The sequence below is a fragment of the Coloeus monedula genome, assembly GCF_965178545.1.
Source record: "Coloeus monedula genome assembly, chromosome: 10".
In the NCBI taxonomy this organism is placed as follows: domain Eukaryota; kingdom Metazoa; phylum Chordata; class Aves; order Passeriformes; family Corvidae; genus Coloeus; species Coloeus monedula.
In genome coordinates, this window is record NC_138790.1 from 99,347 (window position 1) to 113,558 (window position 14,212).

At 41.0% G+C, this 14,212-nt stretch overlaps 2 protein-coding genes across 6 annotated transcripts in view; one reads left to right on the forward strand and one right to left on the reverse strand.

Annotated features, from left to right (window-relative positions):
- LIMS2 (LIM zinc finger domain containing 2) overlaps nucleotides 1-14,212 on the forward strand; it is a 34,097-nt gene that overhangs the window by 15,083 nt on the left and 4,802 nt on the right. For 4 of the 5 annotated variants that reach the window (XM_082288048.1, XM_082288049.1, XM_082288050.1 and 1 more), the window contains 7 exons: nucleotides 349-508; nucleotides 1,443-1,509; nucleotides 1,816-1,936; nucleotides 10,851-11,000; nucleotides 11,859-12,009; nucleotides 13,048-13,140; nucleotides 14,017-14,065. In XM_082288048.1, the coding sequence (XP_082144174.1) occupies nucleotides 349-508; nucleotides 1,443-1,509; nucleotides 1,816-1,936; nucleotides 10,851-11,000; nucleotides 11,859-12,009; nucleotides 13,048-13,140; nucleotides 14,017-14,065 (791 nt within the window). The remainder of the gene's footprint in view (nucleotides 1-348; nucleotides 509-1,442; nucleotides 1,510-1,815; nucleotides 1,937-10,850; nucleotides 11,001-11,858; nucleotides 12,010-13,047; nucleotides 13,141-14,016; nucleotides 14,066-14,212) is intronic. The other variant, XM_082288051.1, reaches the window with a different exon arrangement.
- Nucleotides 3,728-4,759, reverse strand: GPR17 (G protein-coupled receptor 17; the record flags this gene model as incomplete). Its single annotated transcript, XM_082288347.1, has 1 exon — nucleotides 3,728-4,759. The coding sequence occupies one exon, from the start codon at nucleotides 4,757-4,759 to the stop codon at nucleotides 3,728-3,730; it is 1,032 nt and encodes a 343-aa protein (XP_082144473.1).

A 14,212-nucleotide genomic window follows, 5' to 3' on the forward strand; every position in this document is an offset into this window, starting at 1 on the left:
ATTACACATCAGAAAATCCACAGGGGTGCACATCCTGAGACCAGAAGGCTGGAGAAGTCAGGATCTTTGGGTTTGCTGCTCTCCAAACGACTGGTTTGTGAAAAATTGTGGATATTTGCTATGAGCTATTAGCAGGATGATGTAATGGGGTGAAATAATGGTGAAGTAGCCACACGTGTGCGATCGGTAAGTCTGCTACATGACCTCATCTGCCACATATGAGTTGTCAGAACCTTATTTCTAACCAATGTCAGTGACTCATTGATCTTTTTTGTTTCATGTAAAAGGGAGTTTAAAGCAGCAGGAATGTTGAGCTCATAAGTGTTCTTACTCTTGTCTTTATTCCAGTAATATGTCTGATGCTCTGGCAAATGCGGTGTGTGAGCGCTGCCAGACGCGGTTCGATCCTGCGGAGAGGATTGTGAACAGCAATGGGGAGCTCTATCACGAGAACTGCTTTGTCTGTGCTCAGTGCTTTCGGCAGTTCCCAGAGGGACTCTTTTATGAGGTGAGTTCTCAGACTGGGTGGCAGAGGTATAGCTCTGGTAAAGTGCAAGGAATTAAGTGAAGATTCTGGCAGAAATATGAATTCTCATCTTTTTTGCATGTTTAATTTCTTAGCTGTAAATGTTTGTTGGCATTTTTTTTGAGGAGCTTCCAACTTAATTTCCCTTTTTTTCTTCTCATGTATTCCTTTAGTAACAGCAAAAGCTGCTCTTTGGATAAGAGGTATTTCAAAAAGAAAATTAAAAGTGTTTTGTTAATCATCACAGAATCACAAAATGGTTTGGGTTGGAAGGGACTTTACAGATCATCACATTCCAAACCCTGCCGTGGGCAGGGCCACTTTCCACTGGACCAGGCTGCTCAAAGCACTGTCCAACCTGGCCTTAATATTTCATTAGACATAAGTGAATTTTTGTCTTTATTTTTAGACATATTGTACCAAACTGTTCCAGTTGGGCAACTGAAATAAGTGAACCCATTTAAAAGCTAGGTTGAATATTTTTTACAGAATATGCACAAACACATATTTTGAATAACACATTATTTTAAACTTGCTGTATTTTATTTTGACATGAGTTTTAGCCTCATGTAGGAGTAGTAGTTCTGAACTAAACTAAAGCAAAAATTAAGTTAAAGGTAACTATAGGAAAAGGATTGGGGTATTCTTCAGGAGTTTTACTGTCTTGTAGCAGCATTGCTATTAACTTAGCTGTGCAAATTCACCATGAGGCTGAAACCATATGTGGGTATTTCTTTAAAGAAGAACCTTTAGGAGTTGAAAAACAGGTGTGTAGGGTGCTAGAACTGGTCAGCTTGACTGACCTTGACTAAATGGTCATATCAATGGAAAATCATGCCGAACATGATTTACATGTCAAGATGTAAAAGTAGTTTCGTTATTCATGATGCCTCCTTCTCTCTTGTTCTGTTTGCAGTTTGAAGGTAGGAAGTACTGTGAGCATGACTTCCAGATGCTGTTTGCTCCTTGCTGTGGGGAATGTGGTAAGATGTGGCAAATAACAACACTAAGGGGTAACAACTACAGGGCTGTGCAAAATCCGCAGCATTGCTGTGACATCCAGCCTTGGGCTGGAATTGTTAGGGTCGTTTTAAGGAGCCAGGAGCTCTGGATGGGTACAAAGCATGATACCAGGAGTGATTTGGGGTTATCCAGGTTGTGGGAATAATTGGGGTTTTTCCAAAGTTAGACTGTGATAGTATTAATGGAACTAAAGTGGAAGGACTGTGAAGGACAGTAGATTTTGATAAGACTATTTTCTGCATGCATCTCATGCTTTCCTTTTGCAGGTGAGTTCATTATTGGGCGTGTTATCAAGGCAATGAACAACAACTGGCACCCAGAATGTTTCCGCTGTGAGCTCTGCGATGTAACCCTTGCTGACCTGGGTTTTGTGAAGAACGCTGGCAGGTAAGATGGAGCAGGAGGTCGGAAAGTTTTATCCTTGTGTTATTGATACAGCAGTGAGATGCTGAGGGTGGTCAGTTATTTTTACACTGAGAAGGAAAGCTTGAAAAGGTACAGAAGAAACTTTAAGGAATAACCTGTTAGGTGGGAAGTTCTTCATCCAATGAAACGTGCAGAAACCTCAAATTTTAGTGGCTAGTGAATGGGTTCTGGAAAAGAAAGGGATTTCAGGCAGAAGAGTGCATAGTAAGTGAGAAAAAGGGATTACATGATCTCAGGCAGGCTGTTTATCAAGTGAACTGCTGAGCAGGAAATCAAGATGTAGCAAAAGGCCAAAAGAATAGCACAATGATTGCAGCAAAGTCTTTTCAGCCTGTGATTCCACTTGTCTTCAGAAATCATTCATTTTAAATGCAGAAATATTAAAATGAATCCTAGAGGTTGATTATCGCATTTAATTCAGAAATAAGAAATAAAAACACAAAAGGGAGTTTGTACAAAAACATACCATTATAAGAAAATAAAACAATCCAGCAGTTAGCAGAAAGTGTTGCACAATTCAGAGTGAATTTTAGGCTTTCATGTTACGAGCAAAGTTTAGTAGTTTCCTAGAGTTTATATTTTCACTAACTAAATGGTGAAGGAAGGAAGGAAAGGTCATATACTTGTACCTGTCCAGCAGAGAGTCCTATCAACTCCCTCTTCTTTTTCATACTGCATGCAACCTCTGTGCCTTAGTTTTTTGAGCTGGGCATAACTGATTTTCTTTTGGTGCCTAAGCTTGCTAGAAGGGGCTGTTGGAATAGCTTAAGGTGTTTGGGGAAAGCAGTCAGGATAAAAGCAGTTCAAGCAAGATAAAGTATGTTTGATTTTGTAATTTGTGGACCAAATCTAAAATGGTAAGGAACTTGTTCCCAAAAGCATAGCAGAGAGATAGGTGTGTGTATCTACATAAGAATATGTTTCACCCGTCACATGATTTCCTATAATACTTATCTCCATAACATTGAAGCAGTCTTCTAGTAAATATTGTTGGAAACTCTTGAGTTCTTTTTTGCACTTTTCATTGTACCTGGTCTACCCTAGTCTGCCTGTCACTTCCAGGCATATTCCGCTGGATGCAATTTGTCTCAGTAAGAATCAAGATAATCCCTACTTTATCTATAGTGAAGGAATAGTCCTGCTAGATAAGTCACAAAAAAGAACTGTAAACCATCTTAAGGCTAGGAATGTTTTCCGTCTTAATTCCAGTCCTGGCTGGGTTCATTGCATCATTCTGGTCTTTTTTTTTTTCTTGTCACCATTTGGTACCAATTTTCTATTACATGTAGACACGTTGAACGCAGGGACTTGAACAAGATGTGCAAATGTGGGGTTTTTTCATCAGGCAGATCTATCTCAGGAGCGCATCTCTACTGCTGGCACAATGTGAAATTTTAAATAAGGTTATACATTGTGCAGAGGAAGCACTGAGTGCTTTGGGAAGTAAGTTCTTTAAAAAAAAAGAAATACATAGGTCCATTTCCCTCTTTGCCCCCTTCCCTATTTCTAAGTGCTCAACCCCAGTTTCATTTCTTGGAAATCAATAGAACTGTCCTTCTCTTTGCAGTTTCAGGAATATAAACACACGTGTTCTCTATGGTCAAAGGGGTTCTTGTTATGGCAGTCCCATAAAAACAACAGAACTTCCCTTCCCAGGATGAGTTTGACTCTGGGTGGACTGTCTTGCTGCATATTTGTGTTCTCAACTGGTTTTGGTGGACGAGAGTGTTCACAAGAACTGACAAGTCATGTTCACAGTTCAGATTTAGCACTTAGTGAGCTTTCATTTGTCTTACCCTCATATGTTTGAGGCAACATTACAGTCTTTTTGATACAAAACAGATTGCACAAAGCCTCACGGAATTTCTCAGCTACGAAAAAGTACATGACGGGGTCGAACGCCCCGTTGAGGCTGGTGAGGCAGGAAGTGATGCGGTTGCTGAGGGCCAGGAGACGCTGTGTTTCACAGGAAGCTTTGGTCCCGATGTAATGAAGAATATAAATGTAGCGATTGACATGATAAGGTACAAAGCAAATCAGAAAGATCATCAGGACCATGATGATCATTTTGACAGCTTTTTCCTTCAGGTGTTTCTCGACTCTGTTCCCGCTCTTCAGGCTTCGGATGATGAGTAAGTAGCAAGTCACAGTAGTAACAAAGGGGAAGGTGAATGCCACTGCTAAGGACACGAGGGCATGACGTGATGCCTTTTCTCTGTAGAGCTGCAGGCAGACAGTTGTGTTTTTCATCTGGACTGTCTGCACACTGAGCAGCAGAGGTGCCATTGCCACACCAACGATAACCCACAGAAAGACACATGCCACATGGGCATAGCGGGACCTGCGGAGCTTGAGGGACTTCACAGGGTGCACAATGGCCAGGAAACGGTCAACACTGATGCACATCAGGAAGTAGATACTGGCATACATGTTGAGGTAAAAAAGGAAGCCAGTGAGTCTGCATGGGATCTCACCAAATGGCCAGTGGTTACCAGAAAAATGATATACCAGCCGGGTGGGAAGTACCAGCACGAAGGACAGGTCAGCCACAGCAAGATGCATCAGGAAAACGTTGGCAGGTGTGCCTGACTTTTGGTCCCGGATGAAAAGCCAAAGAGCCAGGGCATTGCCAGCAAAAGCCAGGATGAAGTCCAGAAAGTAGAAAGTGGCGAAAAGCATGTTCTCAAGGTGTGTCTCTTTGCCACATTGCTCTGATGTTTCCAAAGTGAAATTTGATTGATTTGAGCAATTGAAGAGCAGGCTTGAATCTGCTGGCCCATTCATTTTTCCCCCACAGTTTTGAAGAAAAAAGCCCTAAATCTGAAACAATTAAGACAGTATATTACTAAAGAGCCTGGGTTTGTGGAAAACAAACAAAAAACCCCAACAAAAGACCCAAAAACCCATACATGAAAGTGAACAATGTCTCCTGTTTGCTGGCATCAGTGTTTAGTATACAGGTCAGTCTGAATTTAAAACTTACATTAAAATTCTGAATACCCTCTGCTCAGCTGGGTTTACCACAGCAGTAATTTCTGTGGAAGGAACCCCAATGAAGAGCTGGCTAGCTGGTGATGAGCTTGTCTCCAACCTGTGCTGAGGTCACTTGTATAACCAGGTAGTGAGATGCTTGTGTCCCTGGTTAAGAGGAGTAGGAGTGAGTTCTGTATGTCGAACTAGAAAGTATTTGCTGTGTTTTGATTTGAAAGCCTGAGGACTGAGGAGTTCCTGATGAGTTAGCTTTTCTGAGCACAGGTATCTGTTGTAAGGTGATCTAGATTAGAATATCTGTCCTGTTCTTAGAATAGATAAAAGACAGGTCAAGTACTGCTGTTATTTTAAAAATCCACAGGGTTCCTGAAAACATTTGAACGTTATTTTGGTCTAAAATCCTCTGTTTAAGGCAAATACACCTAGTTCCAATATAGGAGGAAACTTTTCAGATGGGTAGCAAGCATCTCATTTGACACTGAATTGGCTCAGAGAAGATTTTAAATAATGCCCATGCTGTCAGTCACCTGTCAAAGTGTCGTCCTTCCCTGCAGCTTTTATCTTCCAACATAGCTCTCTCTTTCCTCCCTCAAAAGCCCAAGCTCCCCTGTAGCTTATCCAGGGCCTTTTCCAAATAGCAGCTTAGTAAAACTGATCTTAGCTTTGCCGGTCTCTGTTTGCAATGTCCTGAACAGCATCAACAAGAAGTGTGATAGGATATTCTGAGCACCTACCCATGGCTTTTTATACATTGCTCATCTGTGGGTATAGGTGGTAGGGAAATGCAGGCAGTCTGAAATTCCAGCATTGTCTCTACTACTTGGATTCCTCAGAAGTGTTACAATATGTGCAGCAGTACCTCCATTGTGCTGACCATTGCATTTTGTACTGACTGACCATTTCTCCATGATAGTCAATAAATATTTAAATACATCCGTTAAGCACTGTGTCCTACTCCCCAACAGAACTCATTGTTCAGATGTCTAAAAATATTGGGTTCACAGAGAAACCGAAATGGGATTAAGGACAAACAAATATATTGGAAAATGTAAGAAAATTCAAGATAATTAATATCTTTAGTTTGGCTGCTGCTACTTTCAGGTGAACAGAAAACTGGAATAGCTGGAGATTAATGTGCTGGATCACTTCTGTTTGGTTCACAGCTGAAGAGACAAAGTCAACAGCAGGGAGAGTGGATGAAATTCAGAATTTGGAAGTTCTTTCTATGGCACTTCTTCATACATTGCCTGAATACCCTTCTGGATTTGAGTATTTGTAACAAGGTGCTATCTTGCCATTACTTGAAATTGCACGTGCAAGGAAGACTGTAAAGCCCTTATGTCCTTATCTACAAAAATACATGTGAAATTGTGCTTTCACATACAAAAGGAGAATGCCCTGCTGCATTTTTTTTCTGTGAAGGTCGCAAGTTTACAGAGGAGGCCACAATTTTTTGTTAATAGTGTTCATTTGTCCCTTACAAAGTAAAACCTGCAAGTATTCTTGAACACAAGAGTTTAAAGTTTGTATGGAATAGTAACATTGACTCACATACTTGCCCTCCCTGGAAAGAGTTAGTTTAAATATGTATTTTTCTGTTGCATACCAAAAGAGAAACACGCCAGACCATGCCTTTTTATTGGCTGTTAATTTACAGTGGTGCATATCACCTCATATTCTGGCTATTAAGCCTTTTCTTGGTGTCAGGCCCATTGTTTAATTATGCTTTTCATCTGCAAAAAGTGTAAATCAGGTGATCTTTATGTCAGGGACAGGGTGGTCTGATGGCTAAACATTGCTCTATCCATGGTTGTGACACCTGAGCAAGCAGTAAACACTGCCTTGGAGCAGCTGAAAAGGCAAAAGAACAGATTGGGATGGCTCTTGTCTTACTGATAATGCTTTAAATCAGTTCCCGAAATGAAGGACTAGGCAGACTTTTCCCTGTTTACAAGCTAATTACTAAGGGTTTAGCAGCATAATACACTGAACCAATTCTATTTGAGCTGATTTCCTAAGGAGGATCTTGGAAATTCAGATTCAGCTGCGTGTCAGTGCCAGACCTAGAATAGGCAAGACTTCAAAGTTGAGAGTTTTATCCTCACTGATGACAGCACTGAGTGTGCTATGGATTTCTATACAGACATGATTTCGGTGCAAAATGCTGTGGGTTGGAGTAGAAAGGGGAATGTCAGAGCTATCTGGAAGCCCAGTATGTCAGTGTCAGGAAGAGAGAGGCTTAGAACTAATGATAGAATTGAAATAGATTCAGTCTTTGCAAATGACGGCCTTCATAGGAGAGCTGCTGTTATCTAATTTACTTTTTAGAGCAAGGTGCAGTGAGATGGTTTTCGATACCTGGTTTGAAGTTATAGAAAAGGGAAGTGGTCCTCTTTCTAATTTTGCTTATGTTTTAAGTTAGAAGGAAATTTTAATTACAGCTTTAATATTTTTTTTGTGATTCTACTTATTGGTTGAAAACAGTGGTGTAGCACTTGAGTAGGTTCGGAAAAAAGCCAACATGTCACTAGAATTAATTGTTGGGCTTATTTTTAGAATTTTTATGTTTTCAACAAAATTCTACAGCTTTAGAAAAGTAATAATTCTCTGACAGTGTGTTCTCTAGAAGGTGTCAAAAGCCCTTTGCTGTTATTTGCAATTCCATGCCTATTCTCCTCAGGTTTATCCTATAAATTTAAAATAAATGTGTGTAGGTTTTTTATGCTTATAGACAAAGCACTGGAATTCCTATAGTCTGTATAAATGCTGAGAGCAAACTAGAAACCGTTCCAAATAACCTAGAATATGTAGTTTTTGTTAAGCTGTATGGTGCAAGAGGCTTTCATTCCACAGACAGAAAACTCCTTTAGGAGTCTGGCTCATTATCCAACAATTTCCGCTTGGACTGCACTCTTGATGCTGTGTGAATATTTAGTGATTTACGTATTGCTAAACAGAGCACTGTTCTGGAATTAGCCATTATCCCAGGCCTCCCAGGGCAGAGCTGTAATGGGGATGTCACTGCTCATTTGAAATGCATGCACTCTGACCATATTTCATGCCCTTTTTCTCTTCTGCTCAGAAACAAGCAAGAGAACAATCCACAAGGCTGTCAGTATGGACATAATGCAGTCACTCTTTCAGCAGATGCTCTGTCTGGCATTAATGAAGGAACTAGCAGGAGAAATCTTTAGCTCCTTGTACTCAGTTACCTAGCTAGTTTGCAAGGAGCTTTTGTTTGCCCACTGCAGATAAACTTGACCTATATGTTCGGGTTTGTGGTGGGTGTCAGAAACTGCTGTTCTTGCTCTCAGCTAGAGCAGTTTCTGGTATGATTATACTGGTTTGTGCATTTTTATGATTATGAGTTTAGTGTTCTGTCAAATGAGCATTTCCTATCTTTTACTCAAAGTATCTTCATTAGAAATAGTCTGTGTCTGGCTGAAGTTATTCTCCTGAAAATCACTCTCTGCTGAGCCTGTATTTTAGGTGAAATACTTGGTTTTTGTGAGCATGAAAGCAGTGTCAGAGAGCACTGGACATAACATTACAACTGGCACAAATGGATATACATTAGATACAAAAGTTTGGAAACCTTTTTTGTTTTGAAGGAGTGATGTAAAGAAAGGCGAGGAAATTATTCTTTGAAGTTCAAAAAATGCTGCCTATTCTTAGATTCAGACATTTCCGTTATATTCATCCACTTTGGTATGTGTTCTGCTCCTCACTGGCACCAGCTAAAACTAATGCCATTAGGAAGGCTCCTAAAAAAGGAGCACTCCTAAAAAAAGTATGCTCCTAAAGCCCCTAGTAACAAAAGTTTGTCTCTTACCTCTTTACAATGCAGTCCTGTAGGTGGAGTATAGGGTCCTTTTGGGGAATATCTCAACGAACTCCTTCTGATGACAGCAAACTAGGTAGAAGCAGAGCAGAGAAAACAAGATGATCCCAAGAGAGTGCACAATTGCAGAGCTGCTCTGGGCAGAGAGGGGAGCCCCTCTATATAGAGTCCTCCTTGCTCTGATAGCACATTATCAGCTCAGTCACACAACAGAGCAGGGGAGAGGACACCCCAGCACTGAGGAGCAGTCTTCATCCCAGCTGAGCTCTTGGCACTGGGGCTGCTGCTGTTGGTATAGATATGAGTATCCTGCATGAATATTCCAGTGTTCATGGTGCTTACTGAAGGCTGCTACTGAACCCCCAGCCCTAAACACAGAATCCTTGGAGTCCCCTGGTTATTTTAGGAGGCTGGAGAGATGCATTGTTTGAGGGCAATCTAGTATTAATAGGCACAACAGGACATTTCAGAACGGGATAATTCCATAATGGTGGGAGTGGGGAGGGGGGAGGGTGAGGGAGAGGGGAGGCTGCTATGGTAACAGCTTAGCCTGTCCAACACTTCCCTTTGCTTCCAATAGAGAGGGTCTGTGGGAGGGCAGAGGGCTTGTGAGTGGGGAGGGGGTTGATAATGGTTTATCAGTGCAAACGGCTGAAGGCGTCTCATTCAGCTGGATGAGAGGGGTCTCTTTCAGGACACTTGCTTTGGGGTCTCCATGTCCAGCCCTGTATAATTACTCTGCGTTTGATAGTGCTGAATAAAATTGATGCCTTTATGCTGAGATGAGCACAGCTGCATGTTTCCTTATAATGGGGTGCTGTCTGCTTTTTCTGGACTCCGTCTGGGCGGACAGTACTTCCAGCCCTGGACAGAGATACTTGCTGACAGGAGGGCTCAGATTTGGAGAGAATAATAATGATACTTAGCACTTAGGCGCCTGCCAGCTGAGAGTCATAAATGTTTGAGGCCTCACAACAACATCTGTGTTGTATTCTTATCCCCATTTCAGAGATCGAAGGGTGAGTGATTCATCACGGCAGAATTTTGAAATGGGCCCTGTGAAGAACCTAATACTTCATCCACAACTCTGCCTTTTCCATTTGAACTTTTCCTTTTGTCTGATGTGTTTTGAGAATGACCTGTGAATCTCAGTGAGTGTTTGACATAGTGATACAGTGAAAGGAATTAAGCAGACTTGTTGGTTTTGGGACAAAGCAACCCACGGAAGTCATTCTCTGTCATTTTTCTTTTATCATAAATTCTTCCCAGCCCACAGCATTGCAGCTAGAGGGATAGGTAATAGGCAACTAAACTGAACAGCTTCTCATCAGAGCTCCTAAATATTGGGATAAAGCTGGTGGCTTCCATCAGCCTTCACAAGTTTTTTACACCTTCGTCTGAACTTTGCTGCCAGAAATTTGGGTTATCTGCCTGTTTAGAAGTGTACTTGTAATGTGTTCAAGAACATGTGCTAGGAACACACCGGCTTTTACCACATAAAGCTGCATAGTTCTTAATTTTCTTTGACTTAGGAGTAAAAGGAATTTGTAGGCAAGAAGAGGTCTCTTGTTTACCCTAGATATTGAAGACTAAGGAATCCAGCCATGGTAAAAGCAGTACACTTTGGTTTGATACATTTTATTCTCTCTCCTTGACTCCCTCCCAGTGCTGTAATGCCCCTGTTATGGTTGGATCCATTAGTAATAGAGAGAGGGTGTTGCCACTTTTCCTTGTCCAGCTATCAGAAAAGATCTAGAGGGTTGGAAAGGATCCCTAGAAGAATGACTGGGTGATATCCCTGATGGCATATAAATCAGTGAATGCTGGAGGAGTATTCTAAGGAAATACAACTGTGTGACTGCTTCATACTCATATTCTTGTCTGTGCAACTGGAGTGAAATATTGGATACCAAACTGAATTATGTTTAGTCTGACCTCAGAAGACAGTTCTGTTACATAAAGTACTGCTCACAGTATGCACTATATGTTGTTTTAGGAGAAAGAGTTTTTAAATATTTTCTTTCCTTTACTTTGTTCAACCAGGCATCTGTGCAGGCCATGCCATAACCGTGAAAAAGCTAAGGGACTGGGCAAGTACATCTGTCAGAAGTGCCACTTGATAATTGATGAGCAGCCTCTGATGTTTAGGAATGATTCCTATCATCCAGATCACTTCAACTGCACCCACTGTGGGTATGTTGTCATACTGTAAACTCTGACAAAAAAGGAGAGAGACAAACAGTTCAGTCAGCAGTGCAGTCCTTCCCAAAGTCTAAACTTTGCTGCCTTCACATTGTTGAGCAAATAGAAACTGTGTGAGGAGAAACTGAAATAAGTTTGGAAAAAATACAGGAATTTTAGTTTTATTTTGCCATTCAACGTTCTCTTATTCTAACATTGGATAATGTTAGTTTATAATGAAAGTGAAAATAGTTCCTGAGCATGAACTTACCTGAAAGGTTGTGTGCAGATTACCATAGCAGAGTTTTCCAAAGATAGTAGATACCAGGCTGTCCAAAATAGTTTAACTTTGAATTCCTAGATAGAAAAGAAAAAAAAGATGGCTTGATGAGCTGTGTCAGTTGTGTGGCACAGTCCATTACCACGCTGATACCTGTCTGACCTGAATTACTTACCACAAAGGCATTTTACCTGGGCACAGTATTGCCCCAGAATGGGTAAGAGTCCAAGTAAATGTCTCAGTATTGAGCACTGCTAGGATGGTTCTTGTACCTGAGCTCTCCCATTCAAAGGTAATTCAAGTCTTAGCATGACAGTGCAATGTTCCCTGTAAGTGAACCTCATCTTTCTGTGAGACTGTGCAGCTGCAGACAGGATGTCCCACATATGTTCTTGTCTGGCAAACTGAGAAAACAATTTTAGAAAGATGAGATGACAATAACTGTGTTTCACTAGCTAAACTTAATGACTGCATTTGTAGCATGAATGTTACCTAAGTTAACTTCCAAATTTAGTCTTCCAAAACTTCCTCCTGGGCATTGAAGAGTTTCCCTCGGTGTTCTTACTTCAGGGACATGTTTGTGTTCCCAGGAAGGAGCTGACTGCCGAGGCCCGGGAGCTGAAGGGGGAGCTGTACTGCCTGCCATGCCACGACAAGATGGGGATCCCCATCTGCGGCGCCTGCCGCAGGCCCATCGAGGGCCGGGTGGTCAATGCTCTGGGGAAGCAATGGCATGTTGAGGTGAGGCCTGTCTGAAGCTCAAACTTCCTTCAAGAACTGCTTTGGAAGAGCACTAGTGCTGGTTGGAAGCTGTAGACATGAAGGTGGTCTGTAATAGATGAATTCAGACAAAACCCAGTTGCTTATGTTTCAGATTGTCTTCACTTTTGTGAGTGAATGAATGACAGCAGGGCCATCAGGATTCCTAAGAAAGCTATGTTTTCACGACTGCAATAAACTTAATTTTAAAATTTGTAAAGATTCTTGCAGAATAGGGTTCACTGAACAGCATCTACTTACTAATAAATTTACATATTTTCTATGGTGTACTTAGAGTTATCCTCTCCAATTCCAGTTACCTGGCACATACAGGGTTGGAATTTTTACTGCAGGCTGAGCCAGTGCAATTTGTGCTTTTTAAGCCTTTTCAGCTCATTGTTTCTGTAACTTTCAGCTGAGTCATCACAACTTGCTCTGAAGATTTTTAGTGATCTTTGTTTCAGTCATTTATGCCTCCTAGGGGAGAGAGATGCTGCTGCTCATTTAAAGTGTATTCATACCAACTATGTTTATGTTCCTGCTTCTCTTCCCTGAAACAAGCAAGATAATAGTCCACAAATCTGCCAGGATAGACATAAGATGATTGCCTATCCAGCTGGTCTTCCACCTATCTTTAATACAACTCTTAATTACTATAAATAGACTAAATATCTCTTTTTTTTGCTTCCATAAAGATCTTTCCTGTCTGTGCTTCATTAAAGCATTAAGAGGTAACAGCTTTAAATGGAAAGAGGTAGATTTAGATAGATATTGGGAAGAAATCCTTCCCTGTCAGGGTCCTGAGGCCCTGGCACAGGCTGCCCAGAGAAGCTGTGGCTGTCCCATCCCTGGAAGTGTCCAAGGCCAGGTTGGAATGAGATGAGCCTTAAGGTCCCTTCCAACCCAAACTATTCTGTGATCAAGTGTCATGTATTGAGCTACAATGTATTGCCATGTTTTTCCCTGGTGATGGGAAAGTTGTTTTGCCTGCCATGGAATGGTTTCTTTTTTTTTTTACAGCATTTTGTTTGTGCCAAATGTGAGAAGCCGTTCTTGGGGCACCGACACTATGAAAAAAAAGGGCTGGCCTATTGTGAGACTCATTATAATCAGGTAAATTCTGCCATCTGTGCTGTAGGTGTGACTGGCAAATGCTTTTTTATGTTTTATATATGCAAAGCTCTGCAGATTTTGCATAATCTGAATTTGTAGAGGCAATGAAATACTAAGAAATTAGTCAGATTTAACAGAAAAAGGACAGTTTTTCATGGTAGGTAGAAAAGTGATGCTGTAAACAGAATAGAAATATCTTGGGGATACTGATTTTAATTTATGCCATTGAGAGAAAATCACTGGCCATGGGTTGTGATTAAAATCCCTGTAATTGTACTTCTAAAGTATTTTGTGGGCCTCTTTGGTAATTGCTTGCTTCTGTGGGCCTGAGGCAACTATTGTGATATCTAAAACTAGAAGAATTGATCAATAAAAAAACCCATAGAAAAGCCAATCAAACCCTGTTTTTTGGGTATGATTTGACTGAACAACTTTTTGGTTTGGTATTTTCCTCTGTCAGATAAATGGCTCTCTCATAAGAAGTGTTGCTGTTCTGATAGTAGCAGTAGTTTTATTTTGGTGTTTATAGTTAAGCATCAGGAGATGTTTGTCTACAGTAAGCATCATACTGTACCCATCCTTCCTTCTCCAACTGACACATATACAGGACTTGAAGATTGCATGACAGTACTAGAGTGTGAGGCATCAACAAAAAAGGTTTTGTAATATTTACTGGTATGAGATCCAAAGGAACACAGCCTATTTGGCAAGTGTATGAGAAGTTATTCAGAGGATTTAAATCGGTATATTGGGGGCCGCTGCAGTATCTGGGAATTCTTTGGTTATTAGCATTTAATGTTCACACCAGCTGTGGAATTTGGGCAGCATGAGTAGTCAGCAACATGAGTTCCTATTCTTATTTCTTTTTCTGTGCAGCTCTTTGGAGATGTTTGCTACAACTGCAGCCACGTGATAGAGGGAGATGGTAAGATTTGTTCTCTCCCTGTTTTTGGTTGCTGTCCTTGTTTCATTTGTTAGTGCAGCTGTTGCAGTCCCACAGTTGCAAGACATCAGTGTTTGTTTTCACATCTGGCCTCATTTGAATTTGGATGTAAATCTGAATTCAAGTAAC